Genomic DNA, 16,050 nt, shown 5'->3' with positions numbered 1-16,050 from the left:
AAGATATCTTAACAACATTTCCAAGGCAACAGAGATAAAGGTACAAGACATTCACCTTCCACCCTCCCTCTTCTAAGAAATAACTTGGGAATTGGCAAAGCATTGGATTTTAAGCTGGATAGACATAACTGATCAATATAAAGATTCTCTCCAAACAAACGTGTTCATTTACATGAGATTAGCTGTACCCCCACACTAGGAAGGTGGGGTAAAAGTCTGGAATATTAGGCTATCGCTTAATGGATGCATAATTTCTTCCCCCTTCCCCCTTTCTCATTTCTCTTCTCTTCCCTCACCCCCTAGCAAAAGGGTCTCAGTTTATACCATGTTATGCACTCTGGCAGCAACACTCATTTGTACGGCTGGTGATGAACTGGAAAGAAGATCTGACTGAGCTGAATATTTTTGGACTGGGGGTGGGGGGAAGGAGAGGATGTCGCAGTCATTTTCTAGATGCATCACTTCCCCAGTTCCATTCCTTACACTGGATGAGCATTTTTCCCAGCACAATGGGCCACTGGGGAAAAAACTATGCACCAGTATCTTAGGATGAGAACACCTCAGTCTTCAACATACCTATCATGAAAACAGCCTTGCCGAAAAAATACTATTGAACTCCATGTTACAGATGGTGTACTGAGGTGAAGATCAACAGCCATGGACAGGAGCCGAACCTCAAGTGCTTGTATCTGAATTACCATTGACCTATGCTTTCATTTTCTTACCATACACGCTTAGAAAACCCCTAGTATCAACAACTGAAAATAAGCAGCACACAAGATTTTTATTTTTCAAGATCATAAAGACTTTCACCTGAAGATCTCTGCACCATCTCCTCCCCACAGACCTGGTACTGCTTCAGCCTGTAGTCACAGTTACGCACTGTGTGTCTCAGCTCACAGGTTCAGCTGGCCTCAAGCCCAGCTTGCCAGCAAGACCACCAAGACCTTGGTCACTTGGTAGAATGAATGCAACTAGAACACAAGTGTTCATGAAAAGAGCTTGAAGAGAAAGCAGTTTCCAACGCGCTGTTTCAGCAAGGTTTCCAGTCCTTTTCAAGCACATCTACGAGTCCTTCTGTATTCCAGTGACACCCTGTGGCAGTTACCTAGACTGCAGTCTTTCCAAGTCTCAATATTAACAAAGGACTACAGGGTAAAGAATCATAGAAGGTTGGAAGGGACCTTTAAAGATCATCTAGTTCCAACCCCCCTGCCATGGGCAGGGACACCTCCCACTAGACCAGGTTGCTCAAAGCCCCATCCAGCCTGGCCTTGAACACTTCCAGGGATGAGGCATCCACAGCTTCCCTGGGCAACCTGTGCCAGTGTCTCACCACCCTCGTAGCAAGCAGCAAATCGGAAAACAGAGAAAGGACATTGCAGCACTGAGCTGAAGGACTGCTGCTGCACCTGATTACTCCTGAGGCATGAAATGCACAGGTTTCTCTTGCACAGCAGAGTTACTTACCAGAGCCTGTGACGCCGTACCCTTGACTCCACAGCCACAGCTCAGCAGGCAGGTTCAAAGGCAGTACTCCACCCGCTGTTACACCTTTCCTTTGGGCACAATACATCATTGCCAGGCTGATATAACGTGGTGGAAAGAATCTAGTTTTACTGACTGAGCTTCACTGGTCTTTGACTGCAACAGCAAACTGCGCTTCATACTCTGACATTTCTGCCTGTGCAAGTTACACAAGTGACTTCTAAGGGACATGCCCACTGCTATCAATTAGAGGACTGCAGCCAGCGATGATAAAGTCCCAGTTTTCACTGCATTAGAAAAGACTCACCTACCATTTCTGGATTATAATTTCTGTATGCATCAGCTACTGAAAGGAAAAAAAAAAAAAATCACCACACAAGTGAATGCAAACAGCAGCCTAGTATTTTTACTGTTTGCTCTTAACCTCATAAAAAATACCTTTTGTAACAGCATATGCACTTAGTTTTGCCCTTCAGCTCTTTACCAAATGAAAAAAACATACAGGATACAGCACCTCAAACCAGCTCAAAGTGGATCTCTAACACAAGAGTCAATCAGGCAGGAGATATCACACTGCATGACATTTTACATTTAATGAACACATCAAGGCCAACCAGGGCATATCAAGTGTGTCTTCTCTGAAATTATGTGCCAGAATTACAGATAGTAAACATTTTGGAACTTGAGAGACGTAGACGTGTGCAACACAGGTGAAAGTACCCAGGGAACTCAACCACTCACACACACACAAAAAAAAACCTCAAACAAAAATCTCCACAAGCATTCAAGACATCAGCCCACAAAAGGCATTCGCATCACTGCAAAAAAATCTTCAGAACTTCTTAATGTCTTATTCTCAAGTGTCTTACGATTGCTGGAAGTTAGACCTTCAACCATAAAAAAAAATTAATTATAATCTCCTCAGGTGTGCTAAAATCCTGCTAGAGAGTATGCCAAGGATGACCACAGTTTTGTGAAGACTGAGCAGCATCTCAGCAACACCTCTCTCATGCCAAAGGCGACCTGGGGCCCTTTAGCTCAGTACATGTGGCCAAGGAATAACCAAGAGGAGGAGGTGGATAAATAAAAGGAGGAGAACTAGAGTGAAGGAAGTAGTGTGAATCCTGGCCTGCAATCGCCTCTTCTGAGCTACAAATGCTTTCTAGCTTGTAGTTATTTAATACAGAGCACAAACAGACAGATGAGCACAAAACCTCTAAGGATGTCCCCATCTTTTGAAGAGAGTTAGAAGAGGTTTAGCTAAAAGGTAAAATTACTGAACAGAAAGTTGGTTCTGTTTTACCTCAAACCAGGAGAAAAACCAAATCCCTTGTGGATCTAGCTTAAGGCAGTGCGAGGGTGGCAGGAGTGTAAAATCTAACAATCTTATTGGGCAACTTTCCAAACTGTCTCCAGAACACGTTTATTAGAGTTAAATTTCAAAAATCAACCTTAGCACTCTACCATACAAACTTAAACTGTACAGAAATGCACACTATTTTGGGACAAAAACCTCTGCTCTGCTGGAACTGACAGGAGCTTTGCCTTCAACTTTGGCAAAGTCACAATTTCACCCTGAACATACCTTACTGAGACAAACCATTGCCTTACAGCATGTACCTCTGTTCCTGCCCCTTACCCTTGACTAACGTAGTCCCTTCACTGACCAGTACCTCAGGATGACGTAGGCTTCCAAGTTCAGCTGTACAGCGCGCTGGCAAAGCGGTGCTCATGCACAACTACAAGAGGCAGCAATTCCACTTCCTACTAAAAATTACTACTAGTAATGTTGTTACTATTGCAAATTGAAAAGCAATATCTCAGGATTCAGTAAATAATCTGCAATTGTGAATCTTCTGGTTTACGCATGCAAGGGTGCTGACAACTAAGCCAAGCATACCCTGACCACATGGAAAATAGAGGGAATATTACAGTATGTCAAACCTCACTGTTGAAGCCAAATGAACCACAAAACTCCTATTTTCCTTTTTTTTTTTCCCCCCCTCCAAGCTGCCCGAGAAAGGCATACAGGCAGAACAAATTTGATTCTAAACTTCAAGGTTTTATAACAATGAGCTTGCTGACCTGTGCTTTATTGCTTGGTTGTCGGTCTCATCTTACACAATTATACAGAGAGAATATGGTTAAGCTAAGCTCCCACCACGTTGCCTTCATAACTAGGTTTAGGGCTTGAACAAAATTGTTTTTTCACTTTTACCTTAACAAACTTTTTATCTTTATGTAATTTTAGCAAGCCAAACTCTAAATTAGAAAAGAGGGGTATTACCTACGGATACGACTTTCTGGAATCTACTTTTTATTCTGTTAACAGTGTCTGTGCAGGGAAACAAAGACAAGAATAGAGCTTTTGAATGATGTGATGTTATAGAAAGTGAAATTAACTGCAGACAGGCAGTAGATACACAAGTATCCACTCATTCTTTACCTTGCCCATGGTTACTTAACTGAATCAGCACCTATAGGGAAAAAAAAAATAATATCAAGAACTAGGACTTAGGTCCTAGTGCTGTTTCAAATATGTAATTACCATTCATTCTTTCTTAATGAGAAATGTCTGCTTTCTCAGAGGAAGAGTCAGGTATTTTGTTTCAGAATCCACAGCCTTTTCCTGTGCATCTCTATCTGAACACATCTATATTACTCATTGCCACAGTAACTAAAGACACTAAAATTTTCTGTCCACATGTAAGAGTTCCCCTCAGGAACTCAGTCACCACTCCAAGGTCCCATCCCTTCCCTGATCATCAGATGCTTCGGTCCCAGCATGACAGACATGTCCCAGACACAAAATTCTTGTTTCTCTGTATCTGAGTGTCCAACATGTAACATAGCAGTTCCTACCTAATAAACACAAATACTTGGTGATAGTAATGGCTGGAAGAATACAGTGAAAGTGAAAGGAGCAGTAGGTATCAGAGTGGCCAATTAAAGAAAAGAGAACCAAACTAATGGCACCAGGAGGGAGCTTCCATCAGGTCCCTCTTACTTTCTCCAACCCCATCCAGCCTACAGAGGGAAAACTTACTTTACAGACTTTAGTCCACTGAATAACACTGTTGCAATATCCCTATAGGAGCAGTCTTGGAGAGTAATCACTCCAAATATTTATCTCTATAAATACATGTATCCCACATGTGTTTCTAACAGGAATGTTTCTTTGCACGCAGTTTTCATTGATATAAAACATCAGGTTCAACAGAGGGATATACGTTAGAGAAAGATACCCACAGACACACCACATGGGCAAGGCAGGAAGAGAAATTTCACTGGCCCTTCAGTCATACACAACCAAGTCTAATGAGTTAACTTATGAGCAAGACAATAATGTTGAATAAAACTACACAGATACAAAGGAGAGAGGGGGAAGAAAAGAAATCTATCCAGATTTAGATGCCTGAAGTCCTCTGAGGACTCAAACAAAAAACAAAACAAAACGACCAAAAAAAATGATGCTCCGTGCTTTCCCATCACATGCTAATCCTTGTCCTAGGAAGAGTTATTGGTGACACTCCAGTAGAGCACACTAGTCCCTACACCTTATCAGTCAGATGCATCTGATTTCCAATCTCCTCTTGACATAAAGAGATTACACCCTCTATAAACATTTGTAATTACACTACATATTTTGTATGTTATAAACAATAATTTTCATTTCACCTTAACCAGGTAATAGTGCTTTTAAGGTACACCGGCCAACATGCAGGTACTTCTCATAAAAGTGCACGATATATCTATAAGCCAGGACATGGTTAACTCTTTACCACATGGTATTTTTCCTCAACACATCTTCTTATGTACCCAAAGGGTAGCTGCACCCCAAGAGCCACACTGGACAGCTCTGTCACAAGGTAAAGGAAGGAGAATCCGTGGGTGACTTGTGATGACCACCAAAGCTTATTTGCGTACAGGCAAGATGTTGGGGAAGAGCCATACATGCCTGAGGAGGTCCAGACAGGAGTCAAAACTATTAGGCTCAGCAGAAATTAGAGCTCAAGGGTACTCACACAGGGAAGAGGAGGCCAGGCTAACAGCCTAAGCAGATACACTCACACTCATGCTCTTTATCTGCCGGCACACATGCAGCGTGGAACAGGTTGCAAAGGGACAGGCAGAAAAGGTAGACAACTGAGTATACACAGTCCCTAATACTATCCCAACTGGTGTGGAGCATATTGTTTGGATAAGACCTAGTCACAGACTCTAATCCTCTCACATGTAAAATTGAGTTAGTCCAGGTCTCCAAATAGTTGAAAACCACTGAGGAATACATGGAAATAGGATATCACTATCATCTTCCTCTCCTCCAACTATCTTTTGAAAGGAAAGCTCCTTTCCTTGAACTGAGGCATCTCCTAGGTTCTGTTTTCAGGAGCTAGTTTTGAGTCATGAAACCAAAATGGAGAGACAGCTCTCCATAATACAGAATACTGGTCCACAAGCCTAAAAAAACCCCACAACCAACCAAAAGAAAAAAAAAAAAAAAAAAAAAAAAAACACATGAGGCAGATGTGCACTCACTTTATCATTCCTGGTATTTCTTTCTGCTCAACATGCAGACTTCATTGAGGGCACTAAGCATGGGGTCCACTGAACAAACTTGGATGCTGCAAATTCTGTTACAACCCTACACCCTCAGCAGTACTGTTAAGTGTTGCAATAAGCAGATCCTCCTTGTAAGGCACACAGGCAGAATGATAAAGGATTGAAGTACCATAAGGTGTAGAGAATTATAGGAACATTCAGTAATGTGTACTATTAGTTAAATTCCCTAGACAATAAATGGAAGAAGTAGCACACAGTGAGGTAAGGGAAAGAAGAGAGGATCTAACTCAGTCACAGAAAATACTGAGGAGTAAGAGGTGACAAGATCTATTGCTTTAAAGCAATAAACTCTAAACTTCCATCCTTCTTCTACGTGCTATGCCAGAAAGACAAATACATTGATATTTTTCAGACAAGTAGTTTTCCTGACTGAAAAGTGACCTCATAAAAAAAGTTATAAAGGTATAAACAATCTTTTCAAGCTGTTTAATGCAAGCTTAGGTTTTGTGTGATTGGAGGACAACAGGAGATCGGCACAGCATCGGTACAGCACCACAAGTATCCACCCCTATTCTCTCTCAGAGCAGATTTCTCAGCATCTCCCTATGCTTCTCTGCTCAAGATGTGCACCAGCTATAACTAAAATACCATTGACAGGTTTTCACTTTAAACCACATTGAGACAAAAAGGACACTCCTTATGCTGGACCTGTCTTTCAAGACTCTTTCTGCTATGTAACTTCAGTTTTCTTACTACACTACTGCCAGGTAAATTATACGCTAGACTCTTCAGAGTAAAGGCCTTGTTTTTTCATTTGTGAAATACCTTTCCTGAGAAATAACGAAGCAAGGTAAATACGGATAATGGGCAGCATAGCAAGGAAAGAACTCACTGGGTTAGCCATATTCTATTCATTTACTTCTAATTCATACCTCATAGATCTTTGCTTAATGCTTAAAGATGTTAAGGACAGAAATGCCACAACCTTACTCAGTGACCTTTTCCCATGCTTTGCTCTTCTTACAAAAACAGCAGTAGTATTTGTAGGACAACAATACGGTTATATTGGGCTCGGGGATGCTAATGAGCTGCACACAATATCCTTCATGTGGCTACAAGCTTAAAAGATGCACACCATGTGTGTCTGACAGACAAAGGAATGGAGTGCACCACAAGTAACTTGCCGTAGGTCTGTAGAGAAGCCACCTCTCACCTACACGATATGCCTGGGAATGCAGGTGAGCCTGAACTAAGAGCCCCAGCAACACTCACTAACTTTGCTTCACTCCTTGCTGGGGGGGATCAGGAGTTCCTCTGACAGAAGACATGCTGCATACGATGGCAAATGCAATCTGCAGTCTCAGCATATGACCCAGACCTGAACTGTTCATAAGCCACAGTCTCCAGTTACATATCAGCACGCTACCTAGCTCACAGAAACGATCCCTGCTCTCAAGGGAACTTGCACACAACAAACTAAAGACAAAATAAAACAAAAAGAACAGTATCATCACATTCTTGTGCAGCAGGCCAAGCAGGGATCAGCAACACCTTCGACGATTAAATATCCAGCATTAAAATGATTTTTTGTTTGTTTAATTAAGATTTCCTCCATAGATAACTCAGATCACAAAAGAGGGCTGCTGAATTATCTCTGAATAAGCCCATATTCAGTGAAATCACTGTATGCAGCACTTGTATTCAGTACCTCTTATGCTTCTAAGAGATGCTACCATCACATCAGTAACTCTTCCTCCAAATGAGGAGGAAAGGACAAGGAAGAGCAGCACAAAAGAATTACCAGTATTTACAAAAAAGTTTATTTTTTGCAAATAAAAGGTTACCAAAAGCTTATTTCAGGTTACTGCAGGTGTTGGTTTAGTTACAGGTTAACAGTAATGTACAAGACCCACCTAGAGGAAGGTCACAGTCCTACCTGCACTGCTACCTGGGGAGCAGCCCTGACAGACCACAGTGCAGGCCTTCAAACCAAAAGGCATCAAAAAGGCATCTGCAACCAGCTAAAGAGGAACCAGAGGGTGTCTGCCCAGCACACAGAACCGGTTCCAGTTTTCATTTCAGAAGGCTACCATCTGGGCATGAATGTGCCTTCCTATATTTTGAAAAAGACATTGTCCCAAAGACAATATAATCAGCAGCAGCAGAAAATAGTCCGCCACCTTGGAAAAACCCAAAACATTAAAGAAAGAGGAAATGAACCACAACTGCAGCACGCAGCTAAGATGGAAGGCCCCATGTGCAGAAGTAGTTTCCAGCTAAATGCAGGCTCATAGCAAAGAGATGTGTTCAGGAGTTTTGGACCGACAATGCAGGCACATCCCAGGAGCAGTTTAATTACATTTCACCAGCAGCAGCTACTTCACAACCTATATCACAGGGTCCTCTGTATGAGACCATCACTAGACACAGAGAGAACAGGCAACACTTCAGCTAATTCTTTCAATGTCATTACCAACACACTATCAAGACGTAATGAAGTCACCAGCCTTGAGCCAATTTAATAGGCTGATGCTGAAAAGGGGATCTAATGTCCCGGGCTCCTCCTTCACCACAGCTCCTGTCAATTATCAGGCATCAACTCACTGACCTCTCATGTAAGCCAGCTCTGCTCACTAGCCCAGCATGGAACTAACCAGTAAAAGATGCATCTTCTATGTCTTCTACCAAAAAGGCCAACAAATACCAGAGCCAGAGTGACAGTGGGGACATGCCCACAAGGCCAAAAGCAACAAGGAGTAAGTGCCCCTTTCAACAGGGGCAAGCTGACAGCCTGGTCATTCAATGAACTACTGTGCAGCAAGCACCAAATACAAGAAGAAACTGAAAGTCACTCTTACACAGTGTGAAGAACCGGTCTCCAAAACAAACATAAATTTTCTTCCCATATCTGCATGTTACTTGAATTTTTAACTTAGAACCAAACCAAATGGAATACAACTTGTAAGTTGTCATTTTCTATACGAGCCATGGGCTACTGAAACACTGTGGCTTTCAGATGTTCCAGAAACATCTCAATAAAGCAAAGACCATTTGCTAAGACGTTCCTTTTTCAAAAATCAGGTTAGAGTCCACAAGTCTGTCAACAGACACAAAACGCCCAGTAACATTAACGGGACTGATCACCGGATTTGTAAGTGACAAGAGACACCCTTCAAAATTAATAACTGATGGAGCTTGGCCAGCCGAAGCAGACAGTCACTGCCTTTCTGGCAGCTTTTGTCAGACAGTCAGGACATCTCAATGCCAGCAGGGTGACCAGAAGAAAAATGAAACAAGATTGGAGAGCAAACTAATTGCAAAATCCCATAGGGACGGGAGGAGGCACAGCAATGTAAGGAAGCTTCTGCTGCTCACATAGTGCCTTTGCAGTGAGACAGTAACCTCTGTTTCTTTTGCTTCTTCATGATGAAGATCTTTTATGAGTACAGAATTCTAGCCCTAAGTAGGAAGTTAATGAAAGTTTAAATCGTTTTTCCTGCAAGAAGATATAGTCACAAATTATATTGACTTCCTTCAAAAAGACCCACAAGATTTACTTTGTCTTACAAAATCAAAAGCATGCCACTCACAAGACAGCTGCCCAAAACAGAGCCCCAGACACACACACCAACCTCACCCATGTCCTGCTGCCTTTCTCAGAAATAATCAGTCAAGGAAAGTAAGAGTGTTAGTCTCAACCCATTTAAATTTGATTGTTAAATTAACAGATACACCTCTCAGTTTTTGTTCCTATTATCAAGCTCCCAACATTTTGTTTGCCTTAGGTCTTGCTGACCTTGGCACAGAATAGGAATTATATTCTCAGCTGGATGACTAGTTCTCAAACAGTTTCTCCTATATTACTAACACACACCAACAGGTCCTTTATATGCATCCGTCTTTTTCGTTTACCATAATGCTTCACTGCTACCGGAAAGACAGACCTCAATGTTTCTTGAGGCTTGAGTGAGATGCTGATGCCCTCTGGAAGAATGCAATGAGCATTCTGTTTTCACAACACAAACATAAAACCTAAACACCCTTTTCAAAAGTTTTGGAGAAGCTTTGTAACAATGTTTAATTCCTTACCCCACCCACCTTACTTTAATTACCAAGAAAAACTGCAGAGAAAAAAACCCCAACAGAATATTCACCTTTGACTTTTCAACCCTGCCCACTGCTTCCTCACTTAACTGTGGTTGTTAATCACTCCTAATTTAACCCTCTTGTTTTCAGGGTGAGCTACCTGTTGGTAAAGGTGCTTTAACTGCACTTTGTCAAGTGGATCCCGTCTCTTGCCAGCAGTCCTCAATCTTCAAAGAGGATCCCCTGGTCATAAAAGCATAATCCCTGGTCAGAGGTGATATTTCACAGATCCGGTAAGAGCCTTTCTGAGAGAAATCCCACACTGTAGTACCTTATTAACCTTCCATAATCATGACCACACAGAAAACTGCATTTTTAGGTTTTTTCCAAACACCTTCATAAGATGGGCTGCTTTGTTCATAAGCTACAAAAGTATCACCATTTTGAATTACTCAGAGAAGATGACTTTGATTTAATACACAGCTGGTGATGACTTCGTGCTATGAACAGACTGCAAGAACCAGGGACGCTGAACAGCCAGAAGCTTCATTTTCATGCAAATACCCTCAGGAGGCCACACAAAGGAAAGAAACAGCACATCATGTTTTTTTTCTGTATTGCTTACAAAGAAGTCTCTACAGGGAATGCTTGTCAGGGAGACCAGAGAGATCGGAGACTTCCTCTGTTGCTCCCAGGAGTCTAGATTATAAACTGTCCTCCCCACTTAAAAAAAAAAAAAAAAAAAAAAGGCTCATTTCATCAAGAAGTGAAGTTCCCTGCTAGCATTTCTAATGGAAGAAGGTGTTTTACATTCAGGGAAAAAAATAATAATGCAAACACTCCAAATATACAGCAGTTTTAGAGAACAACAGTCAGGCACTTCACTCCCAAGTGTGCTCCTTAAGAGTAGTTTTTCTCTCCTCTCAATTTGGCTGGGATTGGGATTTGATGTTTACAAATGGCAATACAAGAGGCATCCACTGGAATGCTTTCCTAACCCATCATATGTGGGATGCTCTCCCCTTTCTGTCCACATGAATATAGCACCAGAGAAGATAGTCCCTGGCATTAAGAAAAAATACATTCCAGTCCTTGACTCACCATAGTAGGTGCTACACAACCACTTCAAGACAGTACCACCTACCCCACTGAATGGCTACGTCCAACAGATTCAAACACTGGAATCAGCAAATGCTTAAATGCTGACTTCTCAAACAGTGCTTATTATACATGCTCAGTAGCAACAGTACTTCAAAGAACGCAAACGTTACTCAGAAGGACCCTACACAACCATAGCTGTAAGTCTGAGGTGCAATTTTTGCTGCAGAAGTCAAGGAAAACCTAGTATGAAAGATGTAATGGACACGACACTGGCGTTTTCTTTCGTGCAAGGGTGTACAATGCTAAAGACCTCCAGCTTCACTGACCACAGCTCAACACAATATGGCTAGGAGAGACTAGTGCTTCAGCTCTTAAGCGCTTTTTCTCTCAATAACATGCAGTCTCTTCATGACCACGTACTTCCCCACTCCATCAATTTAACTATTAGGCTGCTTCTGAGACTTCAAAGCAAAACATAACCCTTCGGCTTAAGCAAAGTCAAGGGAAAAACTGAAAAGATTAACGAAGCTCACAAGGGCTACAAGTTCACGTCTTCATGTCTCCAAGCTGGCAGATCAGAAGACACAAGCTTTTAGGGTTAACTCCTAAAAGGTCTCTAATACCCTTCTACATCCATTCCAGGAACATGATCTTGCATGTGAAGAATACAGAGAAGAGACCAGTCCAGAATGGAACAACTTCTTGAGCCAGCCTGTGGCAGATCTGAGGCCTCTCAAGACTCAACTCACTCAACAGACTACACTGCTTTCTGTAGTGAACACAAGCATCACAGTCCTGTTTTTCAAGTAACAATAAGCATTCGAGGCTGAAAAAGCTGTTTGCAGAATTAAACATAATTAAGAATGCAATACCCCTGAGCAGTCACCAGATGTCACCACATCTCAAGAGACTGGGAGGGAAACTCTTAGCCAGCAAAGCAACAGAAATAGAAAAGATTTCTATCATACATGCACAGCTTCAGGTCCGAAGTAAGACCAGCAAAAGCAACTCGGTGACTAAGGCGACTTCCCATCATACAACTTAATGCATGCATGTTTAGGAGTTAAGGGACCTGGACTGGCTATCTAAGGCAGTGACTTCCAACCTTTCTATCTCAGCCACATGGCTACTGCTCTCTCTTATTTCTCGCTTCCTACCTCAAGCTCTGTATCATTGCTCCTCAACCACCCATATAGGAACACCACCTCTGGAAGCGATCACCAGTCCCACTTCCCAGGACTTCCACAGCTCTCATGCAACCCAGGTTTGCTCACCACAGTTCAAGGCTGGGTGGAACTGAAACTCTTTGTCATCGCACTCTTATACATACACAACAACCTCGGTACCAGATGTTAACGCAACTTCTAAATTTGGTCTCTCAGATTAAGAGTTCCTTATTTCTTTTGTGGATTTGGGTTCCAGCATTCACATTCCAAACTGTCACTGGTGAGATCCTAGCTCTGCCTTTCGTACAAGGCAGGACTCAGACAAAGCATGTTCTGCCTACAGGTAATGACCCAGCCTGCTGCTGACATGAACGCTGCGCCAACATCAGCAATCTTACAGTCCTTTCTAAAATGGTAGTGAAAGTGTCAGGAATAAATCAAATACAGATTTCTACATCACCCTCTGTAAAATTAAAAACAAAAAATAGTTGAAAAAATAAAAAGGTGTAACTAACACACACACTCTCTTTTCTTGGTCAAGAAGGACAGCAGTACCAGCCCCAAAAATATTCATATTTGCTTTTCTCCTACTTAGTGGCATCCCCATCCTTCTGTCGCTTCTGCTAGAAACAGTAGTCACTGCTGCGCACATCTAGACCCCTATCCAGCAGCACCAAATAAAATGCCAAATATTTGGCCCATAGGGCTATCATAGTGTCCACAATTACTAGTCATGTTCCGGGGTCCTCATGCAGTAGACACACACCAAAAACAGAAGTAAAGAGTTCCTATCCAAAAAGTGATACTGTGATTTTACATTGCCCCTAGCACAAAGCTTCTACCATATCTCCCCAGCAGCCATGCATGAATCAATGACACTCAGACCAGTAGTGCCTACACCTTCAGCTGTGCAAGACCATATAATTTCTTCCAGTAGCAGGGAGGGCTAAACATCCCAGCTCCTTCCTCTCTGTCACAGCAGGCCTAAAAGGCATGAGTAACTGCTGCCGCCAAAGTACACATGCACAGTAGGCCTTGAATTTAAAAAAAAAAAAAAAAAAAAATTGGCTCACTGAGTGTCCACTACACAGCATATTCACACAAGTTTGCTGACCCACACCGTTCCAGGGAGAGGAGCCCAGGAGCAGGCTGCTTTTACCAAATCAATTCATGCAGGCTGCTCCAGGCAACTTCCTTCCCAAGGGACTTTCAGATACTAAGAACACTGCACAGTCTCCAGAAAAAAGAGGTAGCTAGAAGCCAGGCCACACAAAATGCATAAACTGGTTTTGGTAAACTGTAGGCTTGACAACTCCCGATTTAAATCTTCACTTCCCTTTGAACAGAATAGGAGGAAAAAATAATGGGTGCAGGGGAAGAAAGAGAAAAAAATGGGACAAAAAGAAAAAAAGAAAGAAAGAGAGAGAGACACAGTGGGAATTTAAGAGGTCTACTGATATAAAGGGATGTTGTTAACACAGGACTTAAGGACCCACACAGTCCACCCACCCCCTTCCCAAAACCAAGAACAAAACCTCCTCTAGGTTGGAAACCACAACAAGAAATCTTGACTTCAAGCAACTGAATCCATACATAGCCATGACTCCAAGAGAGTAACACACAGATGTTTTTAAGAGCCTTGAGCAAAACTGGAGACTGCGGCCCATCATATATTAGAATGTAACACAGCATCTCTCATCAACCAGTGGCACAGGGCAAGCTGACGTGCTTAGAGATGAACTGCCTCCACAGCAGATGGTTCCACTGCAGAGAACATTACCAGCACACCTCTAAACCACATCACCCACTGTTTAGAAGGCTGGGAATAATTATGACAGAACAAAAGAAAGTAAGGTTTAAAACAAGAGGGATAGTGAAAAATATGGTCAGAAATATGAACCTCATTAGGAACCTCAGGATACATAAAGCTCATTAGGTACCAAAAAAACCCCAAACCTTTAAAAACAGAGGAATAACAATTGCTACCTTTCAAAAGGGGCTGGAAAGTTGGAATTTCCTGCAGTTTTATGACATCTGGATCATTGCTGACATTCCGGGAGGACTGTGTTCCTGGGGCCACCACCACAATGTCATCCATTTTTGCTCGTTGCTTGGCTGGCGACGGAGATGCTGGAAGGATACAGGGGGAAAGGGAACAATCAAATTAATACGCAGATTCCACCAGAACTCAACCCTAAGTGAATGTTACCTTGTTTGACATAGCCCAGGTACATTTCCCTGCAGTATACACACACATTACCGAGATCGCTGAAGGATGCCACGCTCCCTTCTCATCCTCTCGCTGAGAATGCATTACATCCAGCAAAGCTTTTTCAAAAATCAGGTAGCAGCTGATTCTCCAACACCCGCACCACTGACAACCCCCCCTCCTTGTTCTCCCCCGGGCCCTGCACCCCGCTCCCTCCCGGGAGGCGGCAGACAGGCCCTCGCCGGGGCTCCGGGCTGCACCCACCCCGCCGGCCGAGCTGATGCCCCCCGGCCGCCCGAAGTGGGCCCGCCGCCCTCCCCGAGAAAGGGCCGGCGGCCGCTGCCTGGCAAAGGAAAACCGTTCCCTTCTCCACAGACGCCCGCCTCCGCCCCTCGCCTCCTCCGCTCCCGCCGCACCAGGCCCCTGCAGCGGGGCGCGGCGCCGCCACAGAACCGCCCCGCCTCGCCTCGCCTCCACAGGGGGACGGGGAACCCGCTGCCGGGACGCTCGCCCACCCTTCCTCCCTCTCGCTGCTCCCCTCCCTCCCTCCCCGCAACGCAGCGGGCACCGACCTGAGGCGCTGGGCTCGCCCAGGCGGCTACCGGCCTCCGCGCTCTGCTCCGCTCCCATGGCGATGGCGGCGGTGCCACCGGCCTCGGCCTTCACCTTCTTCGCCGCCTTCTCCTCCTCCTCCTCCTCCTCCCCCCGCCGCCGCCTGCTGCAGCGCCGGGGGGTAGCGCCGCCGCCCGCCGACGGGGCTTCCGCCTGCGCCGGCCGGCGGCTGCGCCCGGGTCGCCGGCAGGCCCCGCCCGGCGCCGTGCGGCAGGCGGGGTTCCGCTGTAGGGACGAGGCGACGGCGGCCGGGAGGCGGAGGGAAGCGAGGGGATGGCGGCTGCGAGGGCGGAGGCCTAGGCTCTCCACCCCTAGCCCGCAGGCGGCTGGGCCTGCGGCGGGCCCGGCTCCCGCCTCAGCTCTCTCTAAGCCGGAGTGGCTGGGGAAGCGCACGGGGGGGAAATTTCGGGGCGGGGGGCAAAACAGCGCTAATCTGTTTTGGTTTTTTTTAATTATGGATGTTGGATTTTCTGTCCTCAGGCAAACCCGCTAAACCCCAAAGTGCTGGGTCTGCATCCCAGAGTGCCCGGTAAAGCCACCCTGGGGCTGGGCCATGCTGTTCTCCCGTGGCTTCATCGGTGGGCTCGCAGACATGTCCCCTCACCCCCCAAAACTGCAGCCCCTTGTCTGCGGCAGTGAGTCCCATGTGGGAAACGGCCATTGCCAGCTGCCTTTACCCATGCGCCAAAAGAAGCCTGGGACAAAATTTGACAAGGCAACTCAGGTTAAGCCAAAAGAACAAATGAAAAGGAGAAGGAAACACGCTTTGAGATTTCAGACTTCTCATTTCCATATTTGACAGAACAAAGCCACACAGTTGTCTAC

The 16,050-nt window shown here is 44.4% G+C and overlaps 1 protein-coding gene across 3 annotated transcripts in view; it reads right to left on the bottom strand.

Moving 5' to 3' along the window:
* The window catches only part of BORCS5 (BLOC-1 related complex subunit 5), a 78,992-nt gene extending 63,583 nt beyond the window's left edge, over positions 1-15,409 (bottom strand). For all 3 annotated transcript variants that reach the window (XR_008464486.1, XM_054188584.1, XM_054188585.1), the window contains exons 1-2: positions 15,186-15,409; positions 14,391-14,534 (exon numbers count right to left, since the gene is read on the bottom strand). Coding sequence is in view for 2 of the 3 variants with exons in the window: in XM_054188584.1 (XP_054044559.1) it covers positions 14,391-14,534; positions 15,186-15,243 (202 nt within the window). In the remaining variant the exon portion in view is untranslated. The remainder of the gene's footprint in view (positions 1-14,390; positions 14,535-15,185) is intronic.
* Between the last annotated feature and the right edge of the window lie 641 nt (positions 15,410-16,050).

The sequence above is a fragment of the Rissa tridactyla genome, chromosome 1 (assembly GCF_028500815.1).
Source record: "Rissa tridactyla isolate bRisTri1 chromosome 1, bRisTri1.patW.cur.20221130, whole genome shotgun sequence".
In the NCBI taxonomy this organism is placed as follows: domain Eukaryota; kingdom Metazoa; phylum Chordata; class Aves; order Charadriiformes; family Laridae; genus Rissa; species Rissa tridactyla.
The sequence above is the reverse complement of the archived record's forward strand: the minus strand, read 5'-3'. Positions and strand labels throughout refer to the sequence as shown.